Here is a 24,807-nt window from a genome sequence, read left to right as displayed (position 1 = left end):
AGGAGATTCTTGACATTGGGCCACCCGGGTCAGTAAGGATGCCCCGGATGTTACAGTTTATTCCAGAAGAGGAAATGAAAATATGTAAGGCTGACAGAAACCAAGCTATTAACAGCCCTATTATGTGCCAGTATTCATAATCTTTCATTTCCTCCATTTGTATGACATCATCACATGATGTGACTGATTTTCTTGTTAATTACTTTCTCAAGAAATCTTGAAATATTGTAAAACAGAATCTAAAACATTAATGTCATGAGCAGTGACCCACAACTGATATCTATCATTCAAAGAAAGACCAATATTGACCCAAATATATTGGCCTAAATTTCATCCGCTCCCTGTTTTTGATCATCATACAGTTGATATGTAGAATTTGATGTTCAATACACATATTTTTGGGAGGAATTGAGCTCAAATCCGAGTTTATACCGCAGGTTTTAACTTAAACCCTGGGTTTTGCACGTTTTTGTGAAATTGTGAAAATAAATGTATATATGTGGGTGTAAAATAGCAGGGACTGAGTGAGGGGCAGAGAAAGACAAAAGAAAGAGAGAAGTTGTCTCACATAACACGCTGCCTGACAGCTGGACAACCTCTGAATGACAGATTCACAAGGTGTGTGTGTGTGTGTGTGTGTGTGAAAGGGAGTGTGTCTGGTTGTCAAGTGAAAGAAGCAAACTCCTTTTGTATTCTACAGTACTACACCCTCTCTTGTGTTTCCAGGGATGTCAGAAGAGAAGAGGGGGATGCAAAGAAAAACTGAGAAGGGGGGAAAAAACACAAAATGATGCTGGAGAAAAAGATTAAGTGGGAAAAAGAGAGTAAGAGTCATGATCGAAGCCCACTGCTGACAGGGTGTGGTCACTAAAAGACAGAGGGAAATAAAGAAGAAGATGAAGAGGTGGGAGGAGGAGGGGGAGGGGGGGGGTGAGATAAATAGAAACACCAGTGGGAGATGGCGTGGCACGGTGATGAATAGGTGAAGAGAGTGGACACCACATGAGAATTCCTAAAAGTGATGAAAAATGAAGAGGAAAATAAAAGCATGAAAGAGTTGAAGTGGGTGCGTAAGAAGAAGTGAGGTGTGGAAAAAGAGAGGGGGGGGGAGGAGTGGTGAGGAAGAGTGAATGAGGGAGGGGGCGAGAGAATAGAGGGAGGGGGGGTAAAGGATGAGCTCATTGCAGTCTCTGGGCTGATGACACGAGGAGGAGGAAGAGGAAGAGGAGGAGGGAAGGGATGCAAGGGGGGGAGGGGAGGGGTTTGCTGCTCGTCTGCAAATCGATAGCCAGCGTCTGAGTACCACACACACACACACACACACACACACACACACATGGTGCTGCAGACAGCTCCGCCGGTGTCTGCCTGCTACCGTTAGCTTCCAGCATCCTCACCGCTGCATGCACAAAAAAACAGCTGACAGTTAGCGTCTTAGCCTTTAGATTTCTTTGCTTCCTGCCCTACTGTATGAAAGAGAAGAAGAAGAAGTGTAGAAAACCAGCTGCTTCTTGTGTTTTCTGCTTCTCCCTCAGCCTCCCTCCATCCCTCCCTCCCTCTTCTCCCTCCTCTCTCTCTCTCTCTCTCTCTCTCTCTCTCTCTCTCTCTCTCTCTCTCTCCTGCTCTCACACATCCCCATCACATCCACACCCACACCCAAGGATACCCTCCCTGCCTCTCAGCCTCTGCCTTTCTCACGCCAGCCCTTTTCCTCTTCCCCTTCAACCCCTCCAACTACATTTTCTTATTTCCTCTGGGGAGGAGATCCTCGTCTGACCCCCTTTTCTTTCCAATCCAAGACTTTTGTGGATGCTCCCTTCTTTAATCCATCCCTCCTCTGCTACTTTGTTGCTACCTGTGGAGGTTCCCCCGGTTCTCTGGTTCTTCTTCTGCCAGCCGTCGCACTGAGTGCAGCCCCCGCAGAGAGGCACCATGCTGGGAGTGGACGTGTGTGAATTTGGGGGTCAGGTGCTGGAGCTGCTGTGGCTAACTATGTGCTACAGAGGTGAGGCGATGGAGGAGTGTGTGTGTGTGTGTGTGTGCGTGTGTGTGCATGCCTTAGAGAATTAGTTTAACTTCACTGATAAGAGTTATGATACTGTGCATGAATATTGTTTTATAGTGTTTATTTTAAAGCATTCATAATATAGAAAAATTTAAATCATGGGTGTGTGCAAGTGTTTGTTATAAAGAATTTGTGTCTGTGCTCAAATCTGTGTGTGTGTGTGTGTGTGTGTGTGTTTGTGTGAGAGATATGTCTCTATCCTCGCGGGTGTGGACATTTTTATGTCTTACATGAAGCGCTGCCAAGACAAGCCAAAGGTGGCAGATCAATGGCTATTGATCACATCCTACACTATCTCCTGTGTGTCTGTGTCTGTGTGTGTGTGTGTGTGTGTGTGTGTGTGTGTGTGTGTGTATTGCCGGCTTTTGTGATTATGTTTCTGCTCACATATACTCACACACATGCAAAAGGGTGTGTGTCCATGAGAAGTGTTGGCAGAGGAGGGAGCTGCTGTCTGTGTGTGTGTGTGTGTGTGTGTGTGTGATGACACAGCGTATGCAGGAGTCAATGATATTACCATTGTCCGCTGTTATTTGCACCAGTATCATACTTTTAAATCAAGGCAGCTCGCTCTCTCTCTTGCTCTCTCTCCCTCTATCTTTGTGTGTGTGTGTGTGTGTGTGTGTGTTTTACCACACTGCAGTAGTGCTGAGCAATTACAGATGGTGGAACAGTCCCGGGGTTTCCCCTCATGCAGGTGTGTGTGTGTGTACAAGAATGTGTGTTTTGTGAGATAAAAAAAGGAAAGGAGATGGATGCAAAAAGAGAAAGTGAGCGAAATAATTTGAAAAGACAGACGCAGAAACAAAGACAGAGAGAGAGAGAGAGAGAGAGAGAGAGAGAGAGAGAGAGAGAGAAGGCAGGAAAATACACAATGACAATTAGGAGAGAGGAAAGAGAACAAAATGAGAGATCATCTTGAACTGAAGGTTCTGGGAAATGAAATGTGATTTAAGATCTAAGGCGGCCATGAATAATCTATTCCATTAACTCTGTGAATTTCAAATGGCAATTTGGATTGATCGCTCTGCTCCAGTCAGGATCCAAGAAGTCACCACCCGCAGATCTCTTAATGCTTCTGCTGCAGATTTACCACTCAGTGTTAAAGTTCAACCGTTCCTCATTTCTTAAACATCTCAGTGAGTCACTTTTGGAGCACCGAATCAGTCCCAATATGTCATTACATAGAAATATTTTCCTTGCTGTTTTTGCACAATTGTCAGAATCAGAATATCAAAAATCTGCTTGAAGACAGTACAAACTGTACGCAGGGAACTGAAGGGATTTTTGCAATGTCTGTACAGGTTTTTGTGACTATGACACATCGAATCTTGTCACAAACACTTGGCTGAGATTGAATTTTGAAAAACGAGGAGGAGGAGATTTTGATAGGAACGTGGGAGCTGACTGAGCGGAAGACGGATGCCAAGAGTTGGGAGAAAAATGCAGAGGCGATGGGGGCGAGAGACGTGGAGGTAAAGAGGTTTGGAGAGAGTGGCGAGGAAAGGAGGAGGAGGAAAAGCAACAAGGAGGTGAAGTTATAAGGGGAGGAGGAGGAGGAGGAGGAGGGTTGAGATGAGGAGAAGGGTAGGTGGAAATGGATAGAGGAGGCTGCAGGAGAGAGGAAGAGAGAAAGGGACGAGAGAAAAGGGAAGGAAACAAAGGGAAATGCTGGTGGTTGACATGGACATGTTCTGTCAGCAGCTGTTACCAGGAGAGAAGAGAGAGCAGCTCAGGATATTTTACAAAGTGTGTGTAGAGAGAGAGAGAGAGAGAGTGAGTGAGTGGGTGAGGCCCATGTGGCAGAATGCTCTTCATGAGCTGTCAATCAGGCAGCAAGAAGCTAGTGTTCAAACAAGCTAATTGAAATCCTTTTCTCTCCCTCTTTTTTCTGTCCCTCTCCCTCGTTTTCTCTGCATTTTCTAACTCACACAGTGATCCCCATCGGCCCCTTCCCCTTCTCTCTCTCCCCCCTGGAAGCTGAATAGGACTGATGCTCATTCACTGCTGCTTTTCCATCCCCCCTCACTTTCTACCTCCCTCTCTCTCTCTCTCTCTCTCTCTCTCTTTACTTTGCTCCTGTCGTCTGCCCTCGCTAATCCTCTCCTTTCCTTCACTCCTTACATTCAGCCCGTCTCTCCTTACCTGCTTGCTTCTACTATTCATACACACTCTCACACACACATTCATACACTGTGTCAGCTTGTCAGATGTGTTTAAGAAACCGTACTGTATCTGCTTCTCACATCGTCTCTCCTCCCTCTTTGCTGTCCCAGTGGTGATAAATGAGGTTGTACTGGGGAACAGACACATACGAGACCAATCAAGTCAGTCAATTAGACAACCTGCTGTCTCTACAAGGCTCACAGAGCAGCTGAGGACATATTGCTGTGTGTGTGTTTCACACATTCATATGAGAACAGGTTGATTAAAGGGGTGGATGTACATTCATTTTGACAGCCAAAGTCACGACGTCACGTACGAGGATAAATCAGTCCCACTGCAGATCTTGTTATTAGACACTGAGTGTTTTTTGATTTTAACATGGCTAACCAAGTATTATTTTGTGAGCTCAGAAAAGAACTACAACTCCCAAGAAAATGTAAAAGTGCAGCAGCGCAGGCACTTCATTGTGACTTGGTTTCATCCATACCTGTAAAATTCACCAACCCTCTCCTAGTTTATCCTAGTTTATTATGCTCCTGTACTTTAATTATTACAGACATGTATGAACTAACCACGACCCCTCAGCTCACCTCTTTTATCGAAATGTGATGTTTAGCCCATTAAGGTGTAGGGCTTGTGGGAAATGGTGTTTGTGAAAGGCTGCTGGAAAACAGAAATAAACATGTTTTGTGATTAAAGCAGCTCTGACTATGTTAGTGGACATATACTCACATTTAGAATACCACAACAATAATACTGCACAGCAAAATGCAAAAACTTAACTGGGTTAATTAAAAATACGCTGATCAATCAAAACACAAAGCTAGTTTTTCTTACTTTTATAGCACAACTTTGCAACTTTTGCTGAACAGCGACCACTACGGCCGAAGGTGGAAAAGCTGCATCAGACCTCAGTCACTATTGACAACTGTAACACTGTACATGCAAAGCATATTCAATAGTGAGATTGTCAGGTAGTTCAGTACTGAAGCTGCTTTGTCGGTCATGATACATCGTTGTCACCCTGATATTACCAGTCTCAGCAGCTGGTATCATTTGTTTGTCATCTCCGCCTTTCATCCACAAGAAAATATGGGAAATGAGATTTGCTGCTTAGCGTGATGAAGTGTTATGGGTGTCTCCGGTGTTGACAGCGTGTCTACAGCCTTACACAGAAATCTTGCAGGTGACAGATCGATTGTGGTCGCGTTGTGGCTGAAAAGGCCACAAACTGACAGCAGCCACAGAGATGGAGGCAAACCCTGCTCGCTTGGCCTTCTGTAATGCTGTTATGTGGATCATTCTTCCTTTACTGCCTTTTCCCTCATTGTAAAAGCTGTTATTGGGTTTGCAGAGCCCTGAAAGATTCCCTTTTATCTTCTTCTGTCTGTGTGTGTCCTTTTTGTATATGTGTGCGTTTCAGTGTCCCAGATGTCTCGTTATAGCATTAGAACAGAGTAGCGACAGCGGGCCTCAAAGGACTATAAAAAAACAGCAAATCAACGCTTAGGGCACACACACACACTCATAAACACGCATATAGTAAACACACGCACACATGGTAAGAGAGAAGTGTTCTCCTGACACGGTGAACAGTTATCTGGGTTAAGGAAAGAGGAGGCAGACAGGAAGCGATTATTGAAACAGAGGAAGGCCGCTATGGCAGTTGAACCTCGATTACTTAAATTCCTGATGAAATTAATAATTTCCTTTTCGTTTTGTGAGATGGTGTCCCATTTAAGAGACAGTTTCATCAATAAATGTCAAAATAAACAATTCACTTCTTCTTAAAGAGCTCGACATTTTTGGGGAATTTCGCTTATTCACTTTTTGGCAGAGAATAAAGTGAGAAAATCGATACCACTCTAACAGCCATTTGTTAATTATGAAGCTACAGTCAGTCAGCAGCCCGTTAGCTTAGCTTAGCACAAAGACTAGAAATGGGGGGAAATAGCTAGCCTGCCTCTGTATGAGGGTAACAAAATCTGCCAATCAGCAACAAGTTGGATTCAGGGGACAAGATCTCGGCTTGGAGCAGTTGTCAGGCAATCAGCAGAGACTGCTCTCAGAAAGGGACATTTTTGTGTGACACATTTGTATGAATTATGAAAAATAACATGATATAACAGGCTGTTTATTGGGCGTTTGTTACCGTTGGACAGAGACAGGCTAGATTTTTGTTGTTGCTTCATATTTACTGTACAGTCGTGGGGGTGGTATCAATCTTCTCATCTAACTCTGGGCAAGAAAGTGCAAAAGAATCGGAAATGAAGAAGGGCTTACCATACACCAAAACAGGACCTCATCAGAAATGTATACAGTCAAGCTTGAGTGAGAGCAACCACTGGATTTAGTCACATTCTGGATGCAGACATTTGTGCAAGGCTTATGTCAACAAGGAACCAACAGAGGAACATGTTCAGTGTGTGTGTGTGCGTTTGTGTGTGTGTGTGTGTTTTTGAGGTCTCATGTGAGCAGTCCTCTTTTAATCCTTCTTCCCCCGAAGCCTCCTCTCCCCTGCCAAACAGATTGCAGTGTTGATTTTCACTAAATGTGTTGATTTAGCTGTAAATACCAGCAGATGAACACTGAGTCTGTGTCTTGTGGCTGCAACTGCAATTGCAGTTGGATTTAGCTACGGATAAATAAATAAATAAATAAATAAATGGACTAAATTTATTAATATCCATCATTTTAAGCTTTTCTGGAAACAACACACAGTGCTGATTTACACTTATGAAGCACATTTGACTGCAGATGCGTGTAATGATGCAGAAGACGCTTTCAGAAGCTTCCGGGGTAATGAGGCAGTTTTACGGTCATCAAAGAAAATCCAACAGTTAATATCACATCACAGATGGGGGCTGAAACAGTTGGAAGACCACACACATGTACAAGAGCAGACGCACTCACTCACTGCTGGCTTTCGGCTAGTGTTAGCTTGTTTCTAACACCAGATTCACACAATATGGAGGGCTTTACCCCTGCGTGTTTAGGCTTAAATCAGCTGCTTTTTCATGTTTGTGAAATTAACAAATTTTGCTTTAAAATTGTCTTTCAGAAGTCAGTCTTTTCTCATAAAACCTTTAAAATCTTAAATAAATCATTTCAGGGTTTTTTTTTTAGGCTGCACCTTTTCAACAATGGCATATTAATCAGTCTTTTTCGATCAGACTCACTTGTATGAACTCAGTGCAACTGATAGTAAAACTACATTAACCTGGATAAAACAGAGATTTTTTTTTTCCCTACTTCCACATACTACAGCTTCAAAGGAAATCCGTATTTAAACACAGTTGTACAAGAGACTGTATCTCTGCGGACCAAACCCTGCTTTTTCAAGTAAATGCTAATTGATACGCTTACTGTGACAGGTCAGCAGTGTGGAGATCAAAGAGGAGCTCTCAGATGCCAGAGAGGAAACTGGTTTTAAGCTCAGAAACACGTTTACGCTGCAGTGTGTGTACATGTGTGCGCATACACGCTCGTGTGGGGGTGGACTGCAAAGTTTGATATGTAAATACAGCTAGGTGAATCATTTATGAAGTCACGTACCATCCATATTTACCATTGAGTTGATGTGTGTGTAGGAGAGAGAGGGAGAAATCAACACTAGATCTTGATATGATATACATAAAAGCAGGCTTCTTTTTTTTTTTTACATTAATGACTTAACTTGGAGACTATTTTAAATGTTAAAGGGTCAAAGCTAATTTGACAGCATTTGAGCTTTGTGTTTTCTCATACTTCCTTAAACACACATATTGGGATAATGGTAATTAGCCAGATAGGTTTGAGAAGTAGTGTGAGGGTAGGAAACTAATCTGTCTGTATCTAATTCTAATCCTTGTAAATTAAGGATGAAAATGTGCACTGGGCCCCAATTTTTCATGAAAATATACACTTAAGAAGATGTGAGGAAAGATCTCATTTTAAACCAACAACCTATTGAAATATAGACCAGAAAACTTGGCCTCTTGTAGAGCGTGTGTGTGTGACATTGTCGTATACCCACATTGTCATTCACCCACCCATTTTAGTCGATCTAAAAGGGAAAACATCACATAAACTTCATACTTATAACCTTTTAAATTATGACAACATAGATGCTAAAATCATCCACGTGTCGACCTCAGTTAGCGCTCCATGCTAACAATTTACAATACACTGTGTTGAGACTAGTCTTATCTGAAAAAAACTAAACTGGATCAAAAAGCCCATTTCATAAAAACAATCTAGTAGAAATGCACATTAGTCAAATATTGATCTGAGAAAAACGACAGCCAGGGGGTTATAAACATCCAAGAAAACCATCCTGTTAAATATAGATTCATGGAAATGTACCTTAGTGTGTGTGTGTGTGTGTGTTTGTGTGTGTGTGCATTAAAACTGATGTACCATGCATCTCTTGTTGCACGTTAAAGAATAAATGCTCCACTGTGTATCTTGAGTCATATAAAACAGATCCACAGCAAAGGTGATGTCACTGCAAGGGGAGTTGAAAGGGTTGCCATGGTGACGAGCAAAGGCAGCCGTGTTTGGCCCTGACTGGGTGGGGTGCTGCTAGAAACACAGAAGAGTGCGCGGGTTACGTGTGTGTGTGTGTGTGTGTGTTCACACCTGTGTTGAGTCGTTTTGTCCCCGTTTAAACATTTGATCTGAAATAATGTTTAAAGAATCGGCAACACTGCGTGCATCTGCATGTTTGTGACTACAGTGCATGTGTGTGTAGGTGTGTGTGCACTTGTGTACTCTCTGTGTCATCCAATTACCTCCACACAGCTCTGAGCTGGTGTACACTGAGCTGTCTCATTATGAACAGTAAAAACATAACCAGAGGCCATTACACAAGGCTGTTACAGCACAGTAAATAGACGTCCCAGCACAGTTTGTGTCTGTGTGCCCTGTTAGTCTAGAGGTATGCACTCCGCGTTTGTGTCGGCAACCATGTATCGTTTTAATGTGAGAAAATGATTTGTCAGTGTGTATACATTGAAGAGAGAAAACAGCTAATTTGTCAGTTTCTGGTATGATCGCTGAAAAAGGGTCTTGTGTGAGTGCGTTCTTATCTCAGCCCTTTAACAAGTCACAAAAGATGCTTTTATTGTGGTCAAAGTTACTTTATTGTTAATGCTAAGCTTGCTATGCAGCCATGGAGTCAGTGCAGTGCCCACAACATCGCAGCAAGTTTGACAATTAATGATGGTTTACCAATTATGCGAAGCAAATTTTTAATTTCCTTTTCAACTTTTAGGTTGAAAATATCCGACTCTGGGAAAAGATGAATGGTTGTCAGCTCTTGCCCTTGGTGCATCACGGTGAATAAAAGCCCGTGGTGTGCTTTCTCCTTCTGGTATAAAATTCTCACCTCACAGAAATGTTTTCTTTTCTTTTTCTTTTTGCCTAAAACTGGTGTTTGGAAGGATTTGACCCAAACAATCCAACAGCTGACAGCAGTGACTGCTGTCAGCTGTTGGATTGTTTGGGTCAAATCCTTCCGGTTATGGTAACTATTCCAGTTTGCAAGTACAATCTCTGTGGAGGTGCACATGAGGTGGAGATGCTAAAATGAAATTTCAGCTTGCAGAACACATTAACGAATGTCTGTAAAATTCAATATTGAATCAAAATCCCTGATGAAATCAAACCCCGGATGGTTGGAGCTGCCCTACATAGAGTAATGTGCATCCTTCCCCAGACAGTAAAGCAATTTTGCCTGTGCTGTTGAGTTTTTGGTTCACTGAAATATATACTAATATATTACGGATGAGCTCTGCTGCAAGTGTTATTTTCCTTTTCCTCCTGTGCATTTTCCAGTGGACTGTCAGAGGGAAGTCAGCCTATATTACTTTATTTTTTGTTTTTTGATGGTGTTATATGTACTGTATAGTCACTTATCATCCTTTCTTAAAGATGTTTTAGGGAAACTGATATTACTTTATAACCATGAAGTAATTGAAATGAATTAACATAAGAATTATACAGCAATATAAATCTTTTGTCAGACAGAAGTTAGATAAGTACAATGAGACCATTGTAACCAATTCTCAGCAAACCCATTCATTCATACAACTGCCCATGTTTCTCTAACTGTGTCAGTATCTCTATGAAATACACTCGTTAATTGTTTCTACCTCAAAGAATACTTCTATTGCCAGATGGAAAGATTGTGGATTGGGGGGGGGGGGGGGGGGGGGGGGCTGAAATGAATACATTTGGAACATGATGGGCGGGAGTGTGGGAGTGCATCAGACAAAAAAGGTTGGGAACCACTGGTCTAGAAAACCTAATGTGGCATATAAAAGTAACTCTGTAATGTTCCTCTCTTTTCTCTCTGGAAGGTCTGATGGCTGACAAGAAGGATTTTCCTATTGAGGAGGAGGAGGATGACAGAAACCTAAACTACAAACCTCCGGTCCAGAAGTCTTTGCAGGAGATTCAGGAAATGGACCGAGATGATCAGAGTCTGGTCAAGTATAAGCAGACTCTGCTGGGACCGGTACCAGTCACGGCAGGTGTGTGTGTGTGTGTGTGTGTGTGTGTGTGTTACTTGTTTATCTGAGGTGATGGATGAGCTGGTGATCCACTCTGGTACTCTGTGTTACTGCAGCTTTAAAATACCATTCACTCAATATAACGACTCGGTGCATAGTTCCTCACAGTCATCAACTTCTGATCAAACCCACACACACACACACACATTCAGACACACACACACACACACACACACACATTCAGACACACACACTGGAGCAAACCTGCTTGCCTCAGCATCTCTAACCAAGCAGCCGGGCCATGACAGCTGATATCAGTAGAATAGCTCTGACTCCCTCACTGCTGTAACTCAACACCACCTCTACGTCTTAGTAACACTGAATACAGTAAGAAAGGCTGTAATGAGAGAAGGGAAACGCAGAGAGGAGCGGAGAGGACGAACTTTGAATCTGTCCATGCTGAATCCTGATGTCAGCCCACATTACTAGTTTTGTGCAGCTACTTTCTTCTACAATGGCTGAAATGTTTATGGACTGTGATATTTTTCACATGCACAAGCTTCAACTATAACTTGTTTTGTCATTTCAGCGTTAATGTCACAGGTTTTTATGTTTTTAGCTCGCTCTAGCATTGCTGCAGACTCCTATTTCCATGTAACCCTACATCTCTTAATAACTATCCGTGTCTGTACAAGGATGAATAAATGAAGAAGTAGTTCCGGCACATAACCTACCACGAAACCACAACTTGTCATTTTTATGTTTCTGTTTGTGTATACAATCTATAGCATGTTATATAACGTGCCTGGCTAGCTGATTCCCCCTGACTCCAGCCTTTATGCTAAGCTAAGCTAACCATCTCCTTGGCTCCATAGATAATTGATATAAACATGGTATTGATCTTCTCATGCAACCCTGCAAGAAAGCAAATAAAGGACTTTTATGACATGTCAAATGAATGAATGAATAAGGACATAAAGAATACTGCAACACTGGACTGCTTTTCCTCTCCAGACCTCTCTGTGCCAAATGTCCAGGTGACCAGACTGACCCTGCTGTGTGATGAGGCTCCTGCACCAATCACCATGGACCTGACAGGTACGCTTCCCTTCCATCACCCCCTCACTCTTCACTTAATCCTTCTCTATCCCGCCAGCATCACTTTGCTCCATGAACCCTGGCTAGTTGTGGATGTGGTACGGTGCTGCTACACCATTGCTTCAAATCGTCAAATCGCCGACATGCCCTGGAGCAAGGCATCTCGCTGTGCTGCACTGTATGTGCAGAGAGACTGCAGTGGGTGTGTCCATGCTTGAGAGAGGAGAGGCAGCTAAATGTTTGCTCAGTGGGCAGTACTGACATCATCTGCTGGGTGCAGGCGAAAGCGACGTGCACGCGAGGGGACTGAGGTGTCTGTAAGTGTGTGTGTGTGCGTGTGTGTGTGTGTGTGTGTGTGTGTGTGTGTGTGTGTGTGTGTCTGCTGTGCATGGTAATCAGGTGGCTGCAAGGAGATTATGTCACTCCCTACAGGGGATAAAGTTGAGGAAAGGATCGATCTTTGTGTGTGTGTGTGTGTGTGTGTGTGTGTGTGTGTGTGTGTGTGTGTAGGTTCACCTATCATTGACTTGTGTGTCAGGGTGTGTCTGACAAACAGGACAATAGCTGCTGTGCGTGTTCGTCTTTGTGCGCGTGTGTGTCTTTCTTCCTTATTTCACTGAATGTAGGATTTGCCCTGATTTTTCCTTGTCTGAGGGTTTCCCTGACTATCACAGACACACGCAAAAAGACACAATGACAGACGGCTAATAGGAAAGGTCACCTGGTTGCTAGGCAATACTGACTTTGTACTATGCAGTTTTCTCTGATTTAAACACAGAAAGATAGAAAGCCTTTAATGTGCATGTTTTAGTGAGTAATGGAAGGTCTGCTGAATTGCACGAAATGGAAAGAGCACGCTGTTCTTCCACAGATCTGATGCTTTCAGATCTGGTCTCAATCATAGATGATGGAGGAAGAGAAACGCGGATGGAAAATCAATTGAGTAGTGTCTGGCTGGACTTGGGCACTGCACATTTTTGACAGACAGACTGTATTACAAAGTGAGGGCGTGGAGTTTAAAGGTACACTCCACCGATTATGCACATGAAGTTTGCTGAGTGCTAATCAGCCTATGAACACAGTTGTATTATGTCTTCTGGGGCTCTGGAGGCTTTTTTTGTCGCGGCTAAAAAAATAACCCTGATGATGTCATCAGGGGTCATCGTGATGTCATTGACTGAGATTTGAGATTTATCTTTTTTTTTTAACAGGGAGCCTGCATTGCAACCCGGAAGGTCTGATGAAAAAGGTTATCCAGTTGCGTTATGGGAAATGTAGGATCCAGTGTTTTTGGAGACTGACCCATGCCAGAAACTCAAAGTCAGGATTTCTTGGCCCCTGTTGCATCAGATTTGACCATTTGTTTTCTTTAATCTGTCTCTCACAAATTCCCCCAATTCTTTAGTTACCTGATGCAAATGAGCCAGGGACAACATGGAATTTGTTGCCAGTGAACTTTTTGTGGATACACTCAATACAAATCACAAATACATTCAGTATAAATGCATTTAAAACAATGTGAGCAGCATGGCAAAGTATTTATTTATGGAGGTAATTTTTAAAAGACAGCTCGGAATATCAGCGGCAATACGTTCATGACATATGAACATCATGGAAACCAATGGGCAGGAAGCATTTAACTGAATTTAATTATGGCTTCAGCTGTTTATGGTGATTCTAACCGAAGCACAATTAATTTCTTTGGCCTGTTTCACCAAATTTGCAACATAATTTCCTCTTGTGGTAATTCTGACATGTGTTACTAACCAAAACGCCATACTTGCAACCCATGCATTTCTACATCACAGCAGATTCTCTTCATCCTAACAGGCAGGCAAAAACACAGGAAATGCTCTTTGTCATTCGGAGGCTCTTTTGGAAACACTTGATTTCACTGTATCTAATGTACTTTATATGCAGGGTTGTTTATGTGTCAATTGCTGAAAAAGAGAAAAAGAAAAAAACAGTTCCTACTACTACTTTCTCGTATTTTCCCTGGAAGCTGTTCAAATGACACCTAGCTTTAATTTGGATGAATGTGTGCGTTCGTGCTGCAGAGCCGAAGAGAAAAAGAGAAGTTGCTGAACGCTGCGAGAGAGAAAAGCGTCTTTAATCATTCATCTACAGAGTAAGCAGCGGCATAATAATAATCGGTCCTGCTGGTGTATCATGTTGCAGTCAGACAGCCGAGCCGGCACCAGACTGGATGTGAGATGGACTTTCCATCGGTGGCTGAATGGATTAGAGGCCTCATTATACACTATAGACTGTTACCAATGCAGCACGGTGCTCTAGTCTAAGTAATGACGAGCATTTACTACCCTGCGTGTGTGTCTTCACGTTAGAGAGAGAGAGAGAGAGAGAGAGAGAGAGAGAGAGAGAGAGAGAACAAGGGGTGGTAAAACACAGGGTCAGATAAATTGCACCATAGTAGAGATGATTGCTCTGCACTTTAAAAGAGTAAGTAGAGAAGAGAAAGGAGACACTTGCTCTCACTTCTCGCCTGACTGGTTGTCCCATCAGAGACCTTTTACTTCTGCGAGGTTGTTTGGGTGTGTGTCTTGGCCTTAACCTCTCAGTTCATAACTGCTCCCTAATGCACTCAGTAGGTGTGAACTTCCTGAGCACATGAGCACCACTGAGTCACTGTCAACACAGACAACAGCAGGACAGGTGGTGTGCTCACACCTTTTTTTACTTAATTAGGTCACAATAACGCAGTCATTCAAGACCTTCCCTTTACTGCCTGTGCCGCTTTATCCCTATGAAGTATCCTACTGAGGACTGTTTATCAGCACTGCCACCACACTGTGACTTCACTTTTGCATTTATTCTTGCTCTCAATAATTTACAGTTTCTTAGTCATCAGTTCAGTTGTTGCTTGTGTTTAGCCTGAATGCTTTTTGCCAGGCTGAGCTGGCAGCACAAAAACAACTTTTAATGTGTTTCTGTGTCTCAGTGGACACAGCAATATGACTGCCACAAACATAAGGATTCACTGCCCAATGGGGCCACCCATGCAAAATACATACACTGTAAGCACAATGCTGTGACCTAGTTTGGCTTGAAGTGTAAGTTAAAAGTCTGATTTTAATGGGATTGTGATATTTTACTACCAATCGTGTGCTGTAAACCATTCTTTTAAGGTGATTTCACTGCAATAGTGTTGCTGTCCTATTTCACTGCTGAAATATTCAAACTCTATCTCATTCTTAATGCAATTTTTTATCTGATAACACACTGGACAACCCAATTTGCATGCTACAAGGCTTTGGTCTATGATATATGGTGTGTCACATACTGTACTATGTGGCCAGCTGCCAGAACGCACTACACCAAGCGATATCCCTGACTACGACTTGTCAGTGCTCTGGTGCCCTAAATGTAAGCACTGGCTTTGTTAAACATTCATGTTCCCTGGGTTCAGGGTTGTTTTACTGAGCACGCATGCTGCTACACATTTACTCAGTCACACATATTCTCTGCATGTCAGTCATTGATCTTTACCCCATATTTATTGTGTTCATGTGGGTCTAGTGTTATTTCAGTCATATGCTCTGTGTCACAAGGGTATTTTGCTTGTGAAATGGGGTTGATTCTTTCATAAGTGGGCAGGGAGAGAATAGGATATGTGGAAATTCATTCAAAATGTCTGGGTGCCAGCCTGAATTTCTTTTGTCACCTCTGAGCATCAAATTGTGAATGAATGCTTTGACTTAACGATCTCTATTCTGCCTTTTCGTATCTGAACTTAATGAAGTTTCCTCATTTAAAACCCATTGCTCATTTTGTCACACAACATTTTTATTGACTAATTTCACTTTGGTTTTAGGTTTAATCGCTTCACTGAAACTGCAGCAATGAAGGTTATTAACAGCTTCCCAGCTGACACGAAATGAGACTCATCATTTGACTGCTGTGTTTGATTTGGCTGTGAATACTGGTGGAAGAAGTGCTGGGTTTAGGATTAAAATTAAAAATATCATGATATAAAAATGCCTATTACAAGTAAAAGTCTTGTATTTATGTAAAAATAAGCAAATGCTATCTATAAAATGTAATTGTATATAGTCTTTATTAAATTATTACATAGCTGTTCTTTGAGTTTGGGCCTGATCAACAAATTTTAAAATGCTAACACACTAAACTAAGTTGGCAAACATGTTAGCATGCCTATGTTAGCATTTAGCTCGCTAGCTAGCACGGCTGTAGCATCTTATCCAAGGTGACTTGACATACTGCTGGGTTTATATCTTATAAGCTCATCATTTTGTTTAATTTAGATTTTACTCTGAAGTTTAGTTTAAAATAAACCCTATTTAATCCGGGAGTTGGCATTTTTCTCACGAATGTTAAGTTACGACTCTGATTATATTATTATATTATTATAGTAAATCTATGTTTACTAGTACCTGATGCAGCAGCTACAAAAAAAATGATTTTTTTATATAACAAAAAATAATAAAATCAAACAAATGTCACTTTTAGCCGTGTATTCTTACGTAGCTCACATACTAAACAAAAATGGTGTAAGTATCAATCTTCAATTCATTTATTGCCAAATATTTTGGGCTTTTCAGGCATCAATGTTTGCCAAGCTTGAGCTTCAGATGCGTGTTCAGTGTGTTGATTTGCCTGCACATGTACATCTTTGCATGAGAACATAGCGTGTGTGTGTGTGTGTGTGCATGTGCATGAGGAGAACAGGTAGACAGCTCTCCACACTGACCTATTTTCTCAGTCAGACACTCCCAGGGGAGGCCATCTTTTCTCTTCTCTCCCTTCGTCTCCTGAGACGAGAAGAGCTACATACCACAGTTCATAGACAGAGATGGACTGAATGCAAGGAGGCTGAGACAGAAACATTTAGAGGAACAGCGTTATAAGCTTGACGATACACATTTTTGATTTTACCAAATGGGGGGTTTAAAGTGTTTCATGTGGTGGTATAATGCTCCCAAGCCGCAGAGGGGGCATGTAGAATCTCAATGAACATTAGCAGAGTTGAGAGATTTTTATTGGAAAGAGCGATATGCTGTTTCCTGGAGGCTTTTACTCTAAGTGCCAAAATGTGCCACAAGTGCACATAGTTTTTATATTTTTGTGTCTTATCTGTGGGTCACTTCCTTTCTTTGCCTGTCTGTCTTCTTCCTCTCTTCTTCAACACATCACAGCGGTCTGTTTTTACTCACCCCATTCACGCTCTATCTCTCCCTCATCTCCTCTCCTCCTTCCTCTGTTTCTCTCCGTCCATTAGGAAGCACTCAGGACTGATGGTTGGGTTTAAATTGAGATATAAAGTGATTAGGCAGTGGATGCATTTCTGATTGCTGTGTGCTTTTACAATAGCCCAGGATGTCACCCCCCCCAACCCATTCAATATGAACCCATTCAACCCCACAGCAGCAATTTTATTATACAAAGAACCAGTAACACTAAACAACCCATATTTTAGTTGCATTTGGGTATACATGCAGAGGGCATTAGGCCCTTAAGTATGACTTTAATTCCTCTTATTTAGCTGAAAACACAAGAGGAAAATGTTTCAAATTCCCTGAATGAAGCTAATGATTTCATCATTTCTCATTTTGTAAACCACTTAGCAAACATGCAGACTCTCATGTTATAGTCTGTTTTTTAAGATAATATATTTGAATTAAATATGCAACTTTTTATTTCTCATCAGTGACTAAAATCCCATTTTTACACATGCAATTTGTCCTTTTTTCTGTTCTGTTTTGTTTTGTATCCATCAAATTCAAAGCTCATTTGACGCTCAGCAAGCATCTTGCTTAGATGGTATAAAAGATATGTCACCCGTGGCCTGTGGACCACCATTTTGAAGCCTTGAGTGTGGCTTTATGGCCGTCACCATCTTGTTTTTTTTGGAGCCAGAAATGACAAGACCACCTCTGATTGGTTAGTCACAAGGAAGTCCTGCCCTAAAGCATACCCTGCTCAAAAGTCTATTTTCCTCAAAATTAAACCATTATTTACTGCATGAACATCCTGCTGTGTTCAAGAAGACTTAAAAATAGCAACTGAGACGATAAAGTCACCAGGAAAGTGTTTTCAGAGGTAATAAATCAAATTAGAAGTTAAGTCATTTTCTCATAGATTTCAACACAATCTGACTTGAGCCAGTGGAGTCGCCCCCAGCTGACCCCCTTTAAGGTGCTTCTGCATTGGCTTCACTTTTTAGACCCCAGCGCTTCGCCCACTTCTTTTAATACAGTCTATGGACACTTGTTATCCATTTGTTGGAAAGTGTGTGATACGATTTGTGTGTAAATCAGCAGCACTGTGATCATTCAGTGAGTCATTTTGAGATACTGTATCAGGTGATGTCATACGTGTCATGTTGACCATGTTTTATTGTTTTTTACAGGAGACCTGAGCGCTCTGACAGAGAAGAGCTACTCCCTAAAGGAAGGGGTGACGTACAGATTAAAGATAGATTTCAAGGTAAGATGGAGGGATGCTGTCACAGAGGTATGTTCCCTGTACTGGAGGTGGCATTACAACATGGATACATTCCTGTGTGTATGTGTGTGGTAGGAATCAACAAGCAGATGATGGTTATTTACTGTAAGTGATAAGAGATAGAAGGGCAGAGACACCGTGCTGAGTAAGCCACCATTTACTGCGCAATCAAAGCACAATATCAAGACCATTATCATATTTAATGAGTCTTTTCAGTGCTGTTTCATTTTATAGTGCCAGTAAGGATTCATGCTAGAGAAGCAACTTGTCTTTTAATGTTACTTTCTTCAGAAAGTCATTACTTTTACATTTCTTTGATTCTAGCCATGCTAGCAGCGTCACTCTGTGGATGATAACGTCAGTCTGTCAGTCTGTTGCTCCACCACTGTCACTGACTGAAATATCTCAACAACTAAAGGACATATTGAGATGTTATTTTGTACAGACATTGATGCTTCCCAGAGGTTGAAGCCTGCTGACTTAAGTGATCCCTTGACTTTTCCTCCAACACCACCAGCGATTTGACATGTTGACATGGCTTTTACTGAAATATTGTGTGGATTTTCCTTTATTTGGCACAGATATTCATGGTGCCCAGAGGAGGAACCTTAGCGACTTTGTCAATCCTGTCAAATACATCAGTATATACTAGATGGATCGGCACAAACTATTGCACAGATGTTTATGGTCCACATTTGTGATTAGAATTGTCGTGTCTCAACAACTATTGGATGGATTGCCATGAAATTTCATACGGACATTCATAATTTGCAAATGTAAGCATGCCAACATGATACACTAAGGTTTATTACCATTTAGCTGAAGTACAGGTTATCATTGTTAATGGAAACTAGTGAGATTATAAAAAATAGATGTGAAAAAAACATTTTTCCAATAAAGACTCAACTGACATACAATAAAAACAATTGAATATGAAATCTATCTTCCATTTTTTTAAACTATCGCTAAAACTAATATAAATAGACTAAAGTTAAACAAAAAATTGGCAAACCCGCTTTGAAATTTAATCAAAACTAGACTGAAATTGGAAACAATTGGAAAAATTAAATAGAATAAAAACTCATTTAAAAAGGCAAAACTATAATAACCTTGGTGCAGCCTCACAGGGACACTAGCATGACCTTACACCCTTAGTCTTATTTTGTTAGTTCTAACTGTTAGAAATAGAAAAAAAATCAGCTTTCACAACAATAATAAGGGCGGGGTACAACCCTACTCCTGTTTTATGTGCTCAGTGCTTCATTTTTGCCCGAACAACTCACCAAAGTGGTCCAGTTATCAACTGCAAATAGTTACAACAGCTATTTTCTAGTATGAAAGTAATAAAGAGAAATCAGTAATAGCTCTGATTCAACCCTAAAACTCAATCATTTTCCATGAACCATTCCTTCAAATGCTCCTCTCCCCAGCCTCTCTGTCTTTCTCTCACTCTCTCTCTCTTTTTTCTCTTCGTCCTACAGTAGCTCTGGTCTTTTTAATTTTTTTTAATCTCCTCTCCACTGTCATCACTTTTTACCCTCAGCACTTTCTCACACCTCCGTTTTCTCCCCTCTCCTTCCTTGCTCAGTTACAAATACACCACTAACATTTCCCAAGCTGCATGTCCATTATAAATAAATCCAGACTGGGGACGATGAAATAGTTTTGAAAAGGAAATGCAGAGCAGATATACATGTGCGGAGTAACCCAGAGGCTGGAGAGGACGTTTATGGAGAAATATGCTCCAACAAACAGCAATTTCAACCCATAATGCAAGTTACATCCCTGGCTGTTTTGTAAAAGGTTAGAGGTGATTTGTACTTAGGAACTACACTCCATTCAGTAGTAGTTGCTACTGGTCCCTCATCATATCTCTAAACTTCAGTGGAGCTGCTGAAAACACTCAGGGATTGGCTGAATGCCAGATCAGCTAACTGTCTGAGAGTGATTCAGTGGGAAATGCACCCGTACTACATAGGGCGATAGGGTGTTGGTGAATGCTGCTAAAACAAAGGAGGATTTAAAGGTCATATATTATGCAAAATGCACTTTTTAATGTCTTATCAAAGACCATCCTCTCTCTTTTTCTCCTGCTCCATCTTTCAGCAAACGTGTATGAAAACACATTTGTATATTATGATGTCATAAGGGGATCTGTTGATCATGTGACCTCCTCCAGCCCCTCAGCGGGAGGACTCTATCCCCGCCCGCTTAATCCACCTAGCAGTCCACTGTTATTTTTTTCTCTCTAACTCCAGCTTCCGGTGATGTGAAGATGGCAAGGCAAAAGCAAAGTACGCAGATAGTTCTGAGTTTTGAGCACAAAACCATGTAAATCTGTTCTAGTTGGACCTCCAAATACAGTGTGAACTTTAAAATGATATGGGACCTTTAATCAAAAATGAGAAAAGATGAGACAGTGAGAATTGTATTTGGTATAAAAAGAAATGTAGATGTACGGGCCAAATGTGCATATAATACACAGGTCTTTGTTGAAATGAAGGGACTGTATGGGTGCAGAAGGAAAAGAGGTTAGTTAGTGTGTATGTATGTGTGTGTACTCCAGAGACCTGGCCCTGAAGGGAAAGTGAGATGTGTTGTGAATGACCAATCAGCCCAGAGACTGACTGACTGTGAGGACACCTGCTGGACAAACAGCTTCACTGCCGTCTTTTAGTGCAGCTTCACTCAGAAAATAGAAGCCCATCAGTCTGCCTGACATGCTCTTGAAAGCACGGAAAACATAAAAACATGCAGTGTTTGAACATAACCGAAAAATGTAAATACTGAAAAATATACTTACTTGAAGTTATTAAAGGGGCACTCCACTGATTTTACACATGAAATTCCGTTTACTCCTCACTAGAAGACTCAGCCTATGAAAACAGATCCAAAATGTCTTCTTTGGCTCTAGAGGAAGCTTTCCATGGAAAAAAAACTCAACTGCAAGCACAAACGTAATCTTGGTTTGTGCCTAAGATTACAATTTTTAGCAGAAAGGCTGCTTTACATTTTGAAGATGAGGGTTTATAAACTATTTTTGGAGCTCATATTAGGATCTAAAAGTCAGGATACCATAGCTACTAAAAAAATCTGTCTGATGTGTCCCCTTTGTACTTATTTTGTTGGTGTGCCCCTCAAATGTATATTTAAAATGTGGAGAGAAACTAGATTTTGGCACTCTAGGTTCATGCTGACTTTGGGATGCAAGCTTTGTTTGTAACTGACAGAAAAGTCCATGACAGCATTTAATGAAAATGTGTGTATCTGCAGGTGAACAGAGAAATCGTTGCTGGTTTGAAGTACCACCATGTGACCCACAGAAAAGGAATATCAGGTAAGTTCGACCTTACAAGAATATCATCTATTTTCTCAGAGATGCTGATCATAAAGTCATAAGCAACTGAACATGACTTAATGTACAGGGTTGTCATTTATAGCCTGCAGTTTGACCCAATACACTTAAGAACAGATCATTTTAAATCCAATGACAGCAAACATCCATAATGTGTGCTATTGCAGCAAAAAAGCTAAACATCTTAATGTTGCATTACCATTTATATCCTAAGATATCCCCATATATTTATCTATTTAAATCTGGCATTTATTCAGAATGTACATTTAGCATCTGCAACCAAGCAGAAAAAGGCCTCTTTGATAGGAAAGTGTACATGAATTGAAATAAAAATGTTCAAATCAAAAGCAAACATGCTAAAACTACTCAGTTGTTTAATACTGATTTATTCAGCTAATGTATTATTCATCATGGCCAATGAGTGATATGTTCGCAATGATACCTCTTAAGCTCTCTTAAATTTAAGAGCTTTTTTCAAGTCGTAAGATATTTGAGAAATAGCTTTTATTTTTAAGTTTGCAAGTAGGAATGAGAGAGCCAGTTTAGTACTCATCTAGAAAATCTAAAATTGATGCAGCAGAACAAGAGATATTGTCCTTTTTATTCCACACTATCTTCTTTCATGCCAAAACCTGGCACTTACATTACCCACAATGCAACGCAAACACTGACAATTGAGTCTGGGCTTTAAGTTTGGTACACTGCTAGCAGCTAATGTAGCCCAGAGCTGCAAGCCCCATGCAGAGATGAGGAGCAGGCCCCAGAGGTCTGGTAAGCTCATGTCTTCCTAATGCCACACCGACAGATTTGTTTCTTTTTCACACTTGTAGTCTTCAGTGTTGACTCAAGTGACATCACTTGAGGAAATGAATCATACTTCATGAAGCTCCGCCTGGAGCCAAAAAAGGCTCCTTACAATTTTTCACATTAATTAATAGTTCTCTCCAAGACCTGTACACAGACTTTGATGTGTAAAATTAGCAGAAATCCCCTTTTGTCCAAAATGTCACTCTTAACGGTGTGATGAACACAGGCCCTGTTTTATCTTCCTGCAGTGGACAAGGTGTCGTGCATGGTGGGAAGTTACGCCCCAAAAGCAGAGGAGCATGAGTTTGTGTGCCCGGCTGATGAGACACCAAAAGGCGTGATCTCACGCGGCCACTATCAGGTCAAGTCCCGCTTCATCGATGACGACAAGAACGTCTACTTGGAATGGCTTTGGAACTTAGACATCAAGAAGGACTGGGATTAATAGAAGGAGGGAGAGTGAGAGAGATGATGCTACTCTTTCCTTCTTTCACTCCTTTTCTTCAGCTCCCTCTGTTTCTTCCCCTCTTTCGTCCTCCTCCACCTTGTCCTCTGAGAGCAGCTTTGCAGTGGCCCGAGACAGGAGCTTCTTCTACTTCTACTTCTCCCTCTCCCTCTTTATTCTCCTCTTCTACCTTTTTCTTCCTTGTCTTTTTAATGCAGGGCTCCTGAGACCCATGAGCAACAGGGACTTTTAGAGAAAAGAGTCCCCCTCCCTCAGTTTTCTGTCCCTGTGTTTATATTGTTATTCTAGATTATCCTACATCTCTATCCCATCCATCCGGACTTGTCCGTATGATGCGGCTTTGGGGATGACATGTCTCGCTTTCCGTTTATTTTCAGTTTCCTTTCTCCCACCTGTGTTTCTCATCCTGTCATGTATCAATGCCTTCATAAAGCAGCAGTGGAGGGTCTGCAAAAGCAGGTGAACAAAGGAAGTCAGTTTGAGGCACAAACATTCAATCTGTCAAACAGACTTCCCCAAAGAGAAGACGATGAAATATGTAAAAACAGAGTGTATTTGGATGCTCGGTTGGAATTGAGGATTCACTCACGGAGCATTCAATGTGAAGTTTCCTTAGGATGTCATTACCTGATGTCTATAGTGAATACACATCCGTAAATCAACCTAGAAACCATAGAGAAAAAGAAAATCCTGAAAACTCCAGAACTTGCCTGAGAATCATCCCATTTTTACGGTTTTCTTCAGCGTCAAACTAATTCAGTGATAGTTGTCTGTACCTTCATGGGTGCGCTGCAAACATGAACTGCTAAAAGCAAATTCGGCATATTGTCAATGGTGCCAGTTTGACAAAAGTAACACAAATATAAGCTACAAAAAGTTGTAGCCAACCATAACTCAGTGAATCTATGGCAACGTTATACTTCCTGTTTACATCACACAGGCATTATGGAAACTATAGTTTCAAAACTTAATGCATGATTACCCCGCACATAGAAGCTGGATGAAAAATAATATTAGGAGTGATAAAATCCAAATTATCTCCGATGATGGGGTCTGAGTGGGAGCCCACAGTATCTCTGAAAACTCCTGGTATAGAATGTAGAAAGCAAAAGAGAGGAAGGTGCGGTTAGTGTTTGGTGCATTGATGTTTTATTTGCTTTCCCATCTTTTGGTCACATCTTCAGTCTGCGTGAGTCAGAAATGTTATCATATGTGTTGGGTAGCTCAAGTATTTACTTTATATATTTCTTTTGTTCTTTTTCTCTTATGTCACAAGGTATTGATTGATTGTTCTTCTGATTGATTAAGAGAGTTCAACATTGTTATTTGAAAGGAGACATTTTTTAATAGTGCTTTCTCTTTCTTTCATATCATGATTTGAATAATTGTTTGTAATTTAAGGTGTTTTTCCTTAATTCCATTTTCATGAATCTGCCTTTTAATTGCAGTAAACACAGCAAACGCACAAATATTTTTTCCTAAAGACACACTTGCAGAAAACCAACTCTACAGGAAGTAACAAAACATTTTAGAATCATATAATAAGATTACCCTCTGCTTCCAACTACTCCAACTATTGTCTTTTTAAACCATTAATAAACTTGGATAATATGATGAATTAGCTCATCTCCCAATATGCACCACATGTACAAGATCTTTGACTTGTGTATCAAACTTAGACATGGTGTATTTCAATATTTCAGTTTGCTTTCAAAGCACTCGTTTCCTGAAGTCTTTGTGGAGCTTTTTGAAATAGCAGACCAATTAAAGACTGTAACTGAACTGTGCATATTGTAGAAAGAGATGCATGTATGTCCTTTAGGTTTTGATACTATTCACTCAGTGAAAATGAACAAAATTAGGCCTTTTTAAC

General features: G+C 41.1%; 1 protein-coding gene across 1 annotated transcript; it reads left to right on the top strand.

Moving 5' to 3' along the window:
* The first annotated feature begins 1,875 nt into the window (after positions 1-1,875).
* On the top strand, positions 1,876-23,665 carry arhgdig (Rho GDP dissociation inhibitor (GDI) gamma). Its single transcript, XM_070848223.1, has 6 exons — positions 1,876-2,005; positions 10,573-10,746; positions 11,740-11,823; positions 18,212-18,288; positions 21,580-21,643; positions 22,717-23,665. Exons 1-6 carry the CDS (start codon positions 1,933-1,935, stop codon positions 22,911-22,913), a joined length of 669 nt encoding a protein of 222 aa, XP_070704324.1. The 5' UTR covers positions 1,876-1,932; the 3' UTR covers positions 22,914-23,665.
* The last annotated feature ends 1,142 nt before the right edge of the window (positions 23,666-24,807 follow it).

The sequence above is a fragment of the Pempheris klunzingeri genome, chromosome 17 (assembly GCF_042242105.1).
Source record: "Pempheris klunzingeri isolate RE-2024b chromosome 17, fPemKlu1.hap1, whole genome shotgun sequence".
Taxonomy (NCBI): domain Eukaryota; kingdom Metazoa; phylum Chordata; class Actinopteri; order Acropomatiformes; family Pempheridae; genus Pempheris; species Pempheris klunzingeri.
Note: the sequence above shows the minus strand (reverse complement) of the source record. Positions and strands in the feature narration are given on the sequence as shown.

Bases quoted from the DNA above. Each gene is read 5' to 3' on its own strand.
- arhgdig (XM_070848223.1), top strand. From the start codon at position 1,933: ATGCTGGGAGTGGACGTGTGTGAATTTGGGGGTCAGGTGCTGGAGCTG. The intron at 18,289-21,579 runs GTAAGATGGAGG...GTGTATCTGCAG, and splicing joins GATTAAAGATAGATTTCAAG to GTGAACAGAGAAATCGTTGC. The intron at 21,644-22,716 runs GTAAGTTCGACC...ATCTTCCTGCAG, and splicing joins CCACAGAAAAGGAATATCAG to TGGACAAGGTGTCGTGCATG.